The sequence below is a fragment of the Heteronotia binoei genome, chromosome 11, assembly GCF_032191835.1.
Source record: "Heteronotia binoei isolate CCM8104 ecotype False Entrance Well chromosome 11, APGP_CSIRO_Hbin_v1, whole genome shotgun sequence".
Taxonomy (NCBI): domain Eukaryota; kingdom Metazoa; phylum Chordata; class Lepidosauria; order Squamata; family Gekkonidae; genus Heteronotia; species Heteronotia binoei.
This window is the reverse complement of record NC_083233.1, coordinates 82168971-82181048: the sequence shown is the minus strand read 5'-3', so window position 1 is coordinate 82181048 and position 12078 is coordinate 82168971. Positions and strand designations below refer to the sequence as shown.

At 48.3% G+C, this 12078-nt stretch overlaps 1 protein-coding gene across 1 annotated transcript in view; it reads right to left on the bottom strand.

Moving 5' to 3' along the window:
- USP30 (ubiquitin specific peptidase 30) overlaps positions 1–3431 on the bottom strand; it is a 31320-nt gene extending 27889 nt beyond the window's left edge. The window contains exons 1-3 of the mRNA XM_060250396.1: positions 3347–3431; positions 1445–1554; positions 758–940 (exon numbers count right to left, since the gene is read on the bottom strand). Coding sequence (XP_060106379.1) covers positions 758–940; positions 1445–1554; positions 3347–3417 — 364 coding nt within the window. The 5' untranslated portion in view covers positions 3418–3431. The remainder of the gene's footprint in view (positions 1–757; positions 941–1444; positions 1555–3346) is intronic.
- Between the last annotated feature and the right edge of the window lie 8647 nt (positions 3432–12078).

Here is a 12078-nt window from a genome sequence, read left to right as displayed (position 1 = left end):
ACAGGTATAGTATGATTTCTTCTTCTCCACTTGGCTCTCCCTGCTAGAACCTAACCTTTGATGTCCTTTTTCCATGTGGCCTCTCTTAGAAGAAGAAGAAGATGATATTGGATTTATATCCCGCCCTCCACTCCAAAGAGTCTCAGAGCGGCTCACAAACTCCTTTACCTTCCTCCCCCACAACAGACACCCTGTGAGGTGGGTGGGGCTGAGAGGGCTCTCACAGCAGCTGCCCTTTCAAGGACGTCTGCCAGAGCTATGGCTGACCCAAGGCCATTCCAGCGGGTGCAAGTGGAGGAGTGGGGAATCAAACCCGGTTCTCCCATATAAGAGAGCTCTGGCTGACCCAAGGCCATTCCAGCAGGTGCAAGTGGAGGAGTGGGGAATCAAACCCGGTTCTCCCAGATAAGAGTCCACACGCTTAACCACTACACCAAACTGGCTCTTAGCTCTTCCAATAGTTTTGTGCAAAGTCACTAGCTTTATTAGCTTCTGTGGTACAACTGTTTTGTCTGAATTTTTCATACTGATTATGTTTCTAGTCTGCACAGTTATTCTTATTTGACCCCTGTATCTGCGTCTCGGACTGGGTAGGGCAGATGTGACAGACCCCACACAGAAACTGATTTCAATAATACATTTCCCAAGTGATAACTCCAAGAAATGGGAATCAAGACTCAAGAGAGACTTTGGAAAAGTGACTTGGCTTATGCTTCATGCAACCCAACCTCTGCAAATATTATTAAAGGAATGTTACCTTTCAGGAGCTGGAGTAATGTAAGGGATAAACTTTGGTTCCCAGAGGATGCAGGCTGGTTGGCCTCAGTGTGAACTGTGAACTCTTCCAACCAGTTGATCAAAGATGGACACGCAGACAAGCTTTGGAGCAAAGAGTTCATGAAACATGTGTTGCCCAGGTTAAGCAAGCCTGGCGCTAGCCCTACAAGAAAGATATCAAGCACAATTCAGCTACAAGGTTTTTTTGTAGACAAAGCCCAGCAGGAACTCATTTGCATCTTAGGCCACACTCCCTGATGTCACCATTGTTCCACATGGCTTTTTTTCAGAAAAAAAGGCCCATCAGGAACTCATTTACATACTAGGCCACACCCCCTGACACCAAGCCAGCCAGAACTGTGTTCCTGGCTTTCTGCATGGACTGCCACTGAGGAGAAGGCAGAAAGCAGTTAGGCCCCAGTGCCCCCCAGGAGAATCTCCTCTTCACCGAATACCAACAATGAATTATAATGTCCCTTCTTTATTTCTGGCTTCTTCTTCCCAATTCTGACTAAGAAAGTGGGACAAAAATACGACTAGTGTTTAATAAACACTACCTTAGGGAGGACAGGGCAGAGATATAAATCGAAGCCCCTTCCTCCACCCCCTCTGCTTGGGGTCAGGAGGAAGAGCAGTCCAAACCCATACCTCTCCCCAGCTCCCTCACCTTTTCTGCGCTTTTTCCTCTCCGTGATGGGACCCCACAAGACATAAATACTCGCAGCAAGAGCAGCTGCAATCCCGCCAATCACACCCCAGTTCTTCATTACTTTGGATCTAAGAAAAGGGGGGGGGGGAGAATAAACACAAGTAAATGTTATACAAACACACCAATCTTTTACTCCACAGGAGGGAGCCTGCAGATCTCCAGGTAACAGAAATCAGTTCCCCTGGAGAAAATGGCTGCTTCTAAGAGTGGACTCTTAGTCCCTGTCCTCCTCACAGGGCATCTATTTTGCATTAAGAGCACCAGTTAAAAGGTTCAGTGTTTTAAGCACTGAGAAAGACTTCTTAAGAACCCAGAAAGCCCCTACTAGTCAGAGTACACAATCCTGTCCTGACCGAAGTTCTGACTCAGTATAGGGTAGGGGTTCCCAGGTCCTTCCCAGGGTTAGAGCTGTCAACTCCAGGTTAGAGATTTGGGGTGATTTGGGGGTGGACAAGAATCTCAGTGTGGTTCAGTGTCATACAGCCCACCCTCCCAAGCTTCCATTTTCTCCAGGGGAACGGATCCCTGTAGCCTGGGGAGGAGCTGTAATTCCGGGGGATCCCCAGGTCCAACCTGCAGGCTGGCATCCCTAGCAACTTTCTTTAAGGAAGGGTTTACAACAGAACCTCGTGGTGCAGAGTGGTAAAGCAGAGGTACTGCAGTACTACAGTCTGAACTCTCTGCTCACGACCTCTGTTGGATTCCGACAGAAGCTGGATTCAGGTAGCTGGTCCAAGGTTGACTCAGCCTTCCATCCTTCTGAGGTCGGTCAAATGAGTACCCAGCTTGCTGGGGGGAAGGTGTAAAAGACTGGGGAAGGCAAGGGCAAACCACCCCGTAAAGTCTGCCAAGAAAACGTGAAAGCAACGTCACCCCAGAGTCGGAATCGACTGGTGCTTGGACAGGGGACCTTTCCTTTCCCCTCCAGCTTGCTGGGGGTAAAGTGTAAAAGACTGGGGAAGTCAATGGCAAACCACCCTGTAAAAAGTCTGCCGGGAAAACGTTGTGAAAGCAACGTCACCCCAGAGTCGGAAATGACTGGTGCTTGCACAGGGGACCTTTCCTTTTCCCCCCAGCTTGCTGGGGGGTGGGGGGGGGGAAGAGTAGAGGACTGGGGAAGGCAATGGCAAACCACCCCGTAAAAAGTCTGCTGTGAAAACGTTGTGAAAGCAACGTCACCCCAGAGTTGGAAATGACTGGTGCTTGCACAGGGGACCTTTCCTTTCCTTCCATTAGGTGAAAGAGCCCCGCGGCACAGAGTGTTAAAGCTGCAGTACTGCAGTCCTAAGCTCTGCTCACGACCTGAGTTCGATCCCAGTGAAAGCTGGATTCAGGTAGCCAGCCCAAGGTTGACTCAGCCTTCCATCCTTCCGAGGTCGGTCAAATGAGCCCCAGCTTGCTGGGGGGAAAGCATAGATGACTGGGGAATGCAATGGCAAACTACCCCGTAAAAAAGTCTGCCGTGAAAACGTTGTAAAAGCAACGTCACCCCAGAGTCAGAAAGGACTGGTGCCTGCACAGGGGACCTTTCCTTTTCCTTATGACAGAACACTGATGTTCCATACAGAAAGTCCCACGTCCGGTTTCTGGCCTCTCCAGCCGAAGGCTCAGGTGACCCGAAAGATCCTCTGCCCCAGACAGCGGGAAGCGGCCAGACCGTCCCCGCAGAAGGCGTCTCCACGTGCTCAACCCCGCACGGGGTCTGGGCTGCCCTTTGCTCAGCGACGCAGCTCGGGATTTGCACCCAGGCCGCCCGAGCCCGCAGGCAGCGGAAGTGCCGGCCCGGAGGTCTCCCTGCTGCACTGCCCCTGAGCCTGGAGGCTCCACTTCGCCTCTGCCGGCCCCGCCCACCAGGCTGACCTGGCCGCCCCTCCGGCCCGCAGAAGCCGCCGCACCGCCGCCTTCTCCGCCCCGCGGCGGTTCAGCAGCATCCCCCGAACCTCGCCCGCCGGCCGCTGAGCCCCGCCGGGTGGAACCGAAAGCAGCAGGAGGCGGCGGGGAAGGGAACAGGCAAGGGCCGGAAGCGGCTCACCCGAGCCCCTTTGGAGGGCGGACTCCCTAGCAACGAGCTCAACCTCCCCCGCTGGTCGCTAAAGAGTCCGCCGTTCAGCTGCTCCGCCGCAGCCCCCGTCCCACGACTCTATGGTTCCGGGGTGCGAAAGAAAAGTTCCCAGGCAGCTCCCTCTAGATTGAGGGGAAGGAAGCAGACTACCCTGGCTGCTCAGAGGGAGGGGGAGGAGGGCAAGATGCATTCCTGGTTTGCTTAAATGCACGTCATTCATTTCTGACGAAGGGAGCTTTGTCTCTGGAAAGCTCATGCCCTGAAAATCCTGAAAACAGTAAACAGGCATGTCAAACATCTGGCCCAGGGGCCAAATCAGGCCCCCGGAGGGCTCATATCAGTCCCCGAGCAACTGGCTTCCTTCTCCCTCTCTCTTGCTTCCTTCTGTGTAACAGCTTGTTTTACAAGGCTTGCTCAGTCACACAGGAGCTACAGAGCAGAACCTCTATTTTCTCCATCGGCTGAGGCTCCTCCCTTGGGAAGGAAGGGGAGGAGGAAGAGCTTGCTTTCCCAAACTATCACAATTGCACAGCAGAGTTACTGAGCCAAGCCCCTCTTCCTTCTATTGGCTGAGGCTTCTCCCCTTCCTGGTCTCCTGGAGAAGGCAGGAAAGAGCCAGAGCTTCCTTTGCCCAGTTCCCTAGATCTGGGTAGTGTTTTAAGCTTGTTTTAAGTTTTTTTTAAAAAAATCTTTAATTGTATTTATCTGTGTTCTTTATAAAGTTTATATCTCTGCTACCTAAACTGAAACAGGTATACACATGCCCCAACCCAACATGGCCCGGCCCAACAAGGTCTCATTTATGTCAGATCCAGCCCTCATAACAAATGAGTTTGACACCCCTGAGCAAAGTGTTAGATTTGCTTGTTAGTCCTGTTTGGTTCTTGCATTTGTTCAGCCTCTTCATTACATTGTATGCTAATTTGTTCAACCTCTATCAGAGAGTCAATCTATATGTATGGACTGGTAACTTCCATTTTAATGTTATATGAAGAAGTGTGCATACCCATGAAAGCTCACACCTTGAATACAGCTTTGTTGGTCTTAAAGGTGCCACTGGACTCAGATGTTGTCCTGAAAACCTTGTTGGTCTTGCTAAAGTGGTACTGGACTCAGATCTACCTTCATTAATGGATTCCTGGTTTGCCTCTGTTGTTTTTTGTTTTGTTTGTTTACAAAACTCTTTTAGGTGCAAGATGAAGAATTGCTTATGAGTATTTAATTTTATTTGTGAGGTTTATATTTGTGAATGTTAAGTGCCATCCATTCAGCGTTATGGCAACCCTATAAATCAAGGACCTCTGAAATGTCTAGTTGTTAGCAGCTTCGCTCAGCTCCTGAAAACGGAGGGCCCTTGGGGCTTCCTTGACTGAGTCACTCCATCACCTGCTGGGTCACACTCTTTTCCTTCAACATTCCCCGGCATTATTGTCTTTCCCAGCAATCCTTGTGCTTTAGTCACATTATGAGACAACAATCATCTCAGTTTGGTCATTTTAGCTTCTAGGGAGAGGTCAAACTTGATTTGATCTAGAACCCACTGATTTGTCTTGGTGGTCTGTGGTATCTGTAAAACTCTCCCCCAACACCACCTTTCAGATGAATCTACTTTCTTCCTACCAACCTTCTTCATTGTCCGGCTTTCATACACATACACAGTAGTGGAGAATACTATGATATGGATTATGTTGGTCACCAGTAACACATCCTTATACTTAAGAACCTTTTCTAGTGCCTTCATATTTACTTGGAAGTAAATCCAACAGCACTTGACGAAACTTCTGAGTAAACAAGCATAGAATAGTATTTTTAACAACTAGCCTATAAATATATAATTGATTTCCAGTGACCCTCTGCTTATTAAATTTTTAAAACTCACCATCAAAAGGTGTTCCAGATGATAGAGTTCCAGAGATTCAGATGAAAGATTCACAGTCTGGGTGAACATTCAAGTTGGCTAGTAATGGCAACTCTGGCTTGTGAGCTCAGTGCCTGAAAAGGACACAGTTTGGGTAGGACAAAGAGATTATCTAGGATGTGATGCTCAGAGTCCACCCTCTGAAGTTGTCATTTCCTCCAGGGGAACTGATCTCTGTAGTTTGGGAGATCAGTTGTAACTCCAAGAGAACTTAAGGACACACCTGGATGTCGACAACCTGGACATGGCTGGCTTGGCCAGGCTTGTTGTTGTTTTTTTAAGCCTCTCCTCTGCTACTTTTTAAATGTCTGCTGGCCTAAAACAAACCTGATAGCTGATATTTTACCAGTCTTGTGGACAGAGCGTGATATACATTTGATGCACTTAAAAATGAATGCATATGAGAAAGCAGGAGTGGGCTGATAGTAGGTTCATTGTCCATCTAAATAAAACCATACAGCTTTGCATACAGACAGTGCCCTACAATCCACTGTCGCTTTGCTGCCCCCACCAGCTTCTTCATTGGGAAAGAAGGGCCAGGCAGGCTGTATCTCATCAAACCTCAGAAGCTAAGTGGGCATGAGAGACGGTGAAGGGCTATTGGAAAATGGTGCACAAAATACTGCAGAAGATTATGATGACACAGATTCAATTCAAACCAGAACTATTTTTATTGAATATATTTCCTGAGGATTATTCCAAAGAAATGAGACATTTGTTGGCACATTTCATAAGAACATAAGAGAAGCCATGTTGGATCAGGCCAATGGCTCATCCAGTCCAACACTCTGTGTCACAGAAGAACATAAGAGAAGCCCTGTTGGATCAGGCCAATGGCCCATCCTGTCCAACTCTCTGTGTCACATAAGAACATAAGAGAAGCCCTGTTGGATCAGGCCAATGGCCCATCCAGTCCAACACTCTGTGTCACATAAGAAGATAAGAGAAGCCATGTTGGATCAGGCCAATGGCCCATCCAGTCCAACACTCTGTGTCACATAAGAACATAAGAGAAGCCATGTTGGATCAGGCCAATGGCCCATCCAGTCCAATACTCTGTGTCACATAAGAAGATAAGAGAAGCCATGTTGGATCAGGCCAATGGCCCCTCCAGTCCAACACTCTGTGTCACATAAGAACATAAGAGAAGCCCTGTTGGATCAGGCCAATGGCCCATCCAGTCCAACTCTCTGTGTCACATAAGAACATAAGAGAAGCCCTGTTGGATCAGGCCAATGGCCCATCCAGTCCAACACTCTGTGTCACATAAGAACATAAGAGAAGCCCTGTTGGATCAGGCCAATGGCCCATCCAGTCCAACACTCTGTGTCACATAAGAACATAAGAGAAGCCCTGTTGGATCAGGCCAGTGGCCCCTCCAGTCCAACACTCTGTGTCACAGAAGAACATAAGAGAAGCCATGTTGGATCAGGCCAATGGCCCATCCAGTCCAACACTCTGTGTCACAGAAGAACATAAGAGAAGCCATGTTGGATCAGGCCAATGGCCCATCCAGTCCAACACTCTGTGTTACACAGTGGCCAATATATATGTGTGTGTGTACATACACACACACACACACATACATTTCAACACAACAGCCAGGATTCTCTTGGCGCAGAGATGGATATCTCAGGAAATTCCCACGAAAATGGACTTGGTGGGAAAAATTCTGGAAACAGCAGAGCTGGACTTTTTATCCCAGTTGATGGCTGGGAGATCTAAGGAAGAAGCAAGAGAATACTGGATGAAATGCTATGCCTGGTTAGACATTCAAGACTCTTAAGATTCTCTGGTGTGAACTTATTTCTCCTTTTTCCCCTGCATTTTATATTACAAAATTGCCTTTACTGGAATTGTCAAAACTAATAGATATCTTAACCAAAAGATTTATAATATAAAATATTAAAATGTTGGTGATGTTTAGCTTAGAGATAATAATAAGGGACAATTTATGTAAAGAAAGTATTGCAGATGTAAGGTTGTACTCTTTGAAAGTATCTTTATGCAGAATAAGGTTAATATGTATTGTGCTCTCTATTCCCTCTATGCCCTACCCCTATTTTTTTCTGAAACTAACAAAACTTTTTAAAACCGCAAACCTCAGCAGGGTTGGCTCTGGATAGTACTGGATGGGAGACCACCAAGGAAGTCCAGGGTCATGGCACAGAAGCAGGCAATGGGAAACCACCTCTGAACATCTCTGGCCTTGAAAAACCCTTGAGGGATCACCGTAGGTCAGCTGTGACTTGATGGCCCTTTCCACCAGCAGACAAGGGAGAAGTGGTCATTCTTAACGTCCAAAAAAGGTTACAGTGAGGATCATGGAATCCATACAGATGAAGCCACATAGAACTGGCTCTGTGCTGAGGATAGGCAATATTAAGTGGGAAAGCTGGTAGGATATAGCCCAATGTATTTGCTTAAAGTATAATGTCTTTTCAAGTAATTATTCGACTATTCTGATTCTACTGAATCTTTCTATTGAATCCCAGGTGATTCTGTGATTCTAAATGAGGCGGCAGCATAGACCTATACAGGGGCATTACAAAATTACAATTTTTATTCTTAATCTATAATCCCTAACATAGAGTTTTTGTTTTTTTCACTGCCACAGCAACGGGGTTGACAGTTTCACTGAGTTATCCACTACAACCCCAAGATCTTTTCCCCTCTCAGTTTCAGCAAGTTCAGATCCCATCAGCCTAGACCTGAAGTTGGGATTTTTTTGTCCCAATGGGATTTTTTTTGTCCCAGTGGAGAGCCAGTTTGGTGTAGTGGTTAAGTGTGCGGACTCTTATCTGGGAGAACCGGGTTTGATTCCCCACTCCTCCACGTGCACCTGCTAGCATGGCCTTGGGTCAGCCATAGCTCTGGCAGAGGTTGTCCTTGAAAGGGCAGCTGCTGTGAGAGCCCTCTCCAGCCCCACCCACCTCACAGGGTGTCTGTTGTGGGGGAGGAAGGTCAAGGAGATTGTGAGCCGCTCTGAGACTCTTTGGAGTGGAGGGTGGGATATAAATCCAATATCTTCATCTACCTCACAGGGTGTCTGTTGTGGGGGAGGAAGGGAAAGGAGATTGTGAGCCGCTCTGAGACTCTTCGGAGTGGAGGGAGGGATATAAATCCAATATCATCTTCTTCTTCATCACCCTACACTTACCAATTTTAAAATGATAGAATCATAGAGCTGGAAGGAACCTCCAGCCTCCAGGGTTATTTCTTTATGTACATTTATATCCTCCTCCTCCTGAAACAGCTCAAAGTGGCTTCCAACAATTAAAAGCTCAACAATAAATACCACAAAATAGTTACATCAATAAAATCACATACCACACTATAAAACAGGCATCGTATTCAGTAGACTACAATGACAATAATAGTGGCCGTGTTGTCAGACATTGTAACTTGACTGTTTAAATGTGCTGTAACTTTCCAGGTTCCCTTGCCCTAACTAACTCCATCTTGAATGGTGCCACTAACACTGAGAATAAAAGTTTGCATTTCAAACGCCTTTGTAACAGCCACTAACTCCCATGGGAATTCCTTGCATAGTACTAACAAATGTAGCAAGCCTTTGAAGATAGCTAACCCCAAGGTAACCAGCAGGGTTCCTTCCTTGGGAAAGAGATAAGAAGGTATGGGAACCGGCAATTGCCTCCCAAAAGTGTGAGAATGGTTTTATTGTTTAGCTTTTGATGTTAGAGGTTAAAATGGTATGTCTCGCTGTCAACTATCAATCTCAACTTGTTTCTACCCCAGACCACGAGTTCTCAAATAAATGAACATATGAACATATGAAGCTGCCTTATACTGAATCAGACCCTTGGTCCATCGAAGTCAGTATTGTCTTCTCAGACTGGCAGCGGCTCTCCAGGGTCTCAAGCTGAGGATTTTCACACCTATTTGCCTGGACCCTTTTTAGTTGGAGATGCCAGGGATTGAACCTGGGACCTTCTGCTTCCCAAGCAGATGCTCTACCACTGAGCCACCATCCCTCCCGATTAACTTTGCTACAAATGATGGTCTGTTTTTACTTTGACGTTCCAAGTCTGACACGTGTGACCTGTTGATCTCAAAATATTCTTATTGCAAAGGGTCTACAGGCAGACGGATCACTCTTGCCAGAGACATCGAGATATTACCTGAAAGCCATCTGGAAGAGTTCGGTCTTACAGGCCCTGTAGAATCTAGTCCAACCCCCTGAACAATGCAAGAACGTCACAAATACCTCCCCCTAACTGGACTTCATTTGCCACATTGAAACCTACATTGTTGTTGGGGTTGAATTTCAAGCAGATGCTCTACCATTGAGCTACAGCCTCTCCCCAAACGGCAGAGGCAAAAGAGAAGGCCTTGATATATCAAGGCAGTACACAACCTTTGTCATAATAGTCAGCTTACTGAAGGCAGAAAGAGCCTGGAAGGAAAAATGAAATGGCACCCGATGACAAATGACAGTGCAAAACAGAGGAGTCATAAAAATAGCTGACATGTATCCAGTAGTTCATTCAGAGCTACCTGCCTCCTTAGACTCTGAAATACTCCATCATACAGAGAGCAGAACTAAGGAAGTCTTCTCTCAGAAGTCTACTTAGTGGGACTTGCTTTCAGGGAAGTGTTCTTAGAACTGCACTGTCATATTGTGTGGTTCTAGTACGACATGGATGTGCATACAATTTGAATGACCATAAATAAAATTTGTAAAAGGACTCTGAAACCAGCAACTAAGCCATGCAGCAGTGTAAGCCCAATAGCTGGAGCAAGCTGAAGAAATTTGAAAGCCAGTGACATTCTGTTCCAATGAACTCTGCAAAGAGTTCATTGAAAGAGTGAGCAAGAAAAAAATAAGTGACTCCCTCCCCCCAAGCACACACTCCAACTCAGCCAAAAGCCTAGGAAACTCAGCCAGAGTGTTGGACTGGATGGGCCATTGGCCTGATCCAACACAACTTCTCTTATGTTCTTATGTGACACAGAGTGTTGGACTGGATGGGCCACTGGCCTGATCCAACATGGCTTCTCTGATGTTCCTATGTGACACAGAGTGTTGGACTGAATGGGCCATTGGCCTGATCCAACATGGCTTCTCTTATGTTCTTATGTGACACAGAGTGTTGGACTGGAGGGGCCATTGGCCTGATCCAACATGGCTTCTCTTATGTTCTTATGTGACTCAGAGTGTTGGACTGGATGGGCCATTGGCCTGATCCAACATGGCTTCTCTTATGTTCTTATGTGACACAGAGAGTTGGACTGGATGGGCCATTGGCCTGATCCAACATGGCTTCTCTTACATTCTTTTTTCTGGGGCAGTGATGCTCTGTATTCTTAGTGCTTGGGTGGGAGGGCACAGTGTGAGGGCTTCTAATGTCCTGGCCCCACTGGTGGACCTCCTGATGGCACCTGGTTTTTTGGCCACTGTGTGGCACAGTGTTGGACTGGATGGGCTATTGGCCTGATCCAACATGGCTTCTCTTAAATTCTTTTGTCCAGGGCAATGATGCCTCTTATTCTTGGTGCTGGGGCGGGGCAACAGTGGGAGGGCTTTTAGTGTCCTGGCCCCACTGGTGGACCTCCTGATGGCACCTGGTTTTTTGGCCACTGTGTGGCACAGTGTTGGACTGGATGGGCTATTGGCCTGATCCAACATGGCTTCTCTTAAATTCTTTTGTCCAGGGCAATGATGCCTCTTATTCTTGGTGCTGGGGCGGGGCAACAGTGGGAGGGCTTCTAGTGTCCTGGCCCCACTGGTGGACCTCCTGATGGCACCTGGTTTTTTGGCCACTGTGTGGCACAGTGTTGGACTGGATGGGCTATTGGCCTGATCCAACATGGCTTCTCTTAAATTCTTTTGTCCGGGGCAATGATGCCTCTTATTCTTGGTGCTGGGGCGGGGCAACAGTGGGAGGGCTTCTAGTGTCCTGGCCCCACTGGTGGACCTCCTGATGGCACCTGGTTTTTTGGCCACTGTGTGACACAGAGTATTGGACTGGAGGGGCCATTGGCCTGATCCAACAGGGCTTCTCTTATGTTCTTATGTGACACAGAGTGTTGGACTGGATGGGCCATTGGCCTGATCCAACATGGCTTCTCTTATGTTCTTATGTGACACAGAGTGTTGGACTGGATGGGCCATTGGCCTGATCCAACATGTCTTTTCTTAGATTTTTATGTTCTTAACAACAAATCCCGCTGTGCCCCCCCGCCCCCCCCCCCAAACATGCAATCCGGGCTACGGCCCTGCAGAAAGGTTGTCTGACGGTGTTCTTTTCGCGGCTGCTGCTGACACAGCGCCGGCTCTTGGCTGCCTGCCTGCCTGGCGCAGGGGGCGTCCCTGGGGAGCCTGCTGCTGCTGCTGTTGTGCTGAGCCCCCCAGGCCAGAAGAGCCCTTGGCGCGGGGAGGAAAGGGGAGGCGAGCAGCCAGCCCAGCCCAGCCCCGCCCTCCTTCCCCCGCCCCCGCCCGGCTCTGGCTGGCAGCAGGCGGGCGGGCGGCCCCGGGAGCTGTCCAGCGGGCAGAGCTCCTGAACTCGGCGCGCCTGCCTCGCCTCGCCTCGCCTCCCCGCGCCGCCATGTAGAGCAGATGCGAGAAGCGCCCCCCGCTCCGCCTCGGCC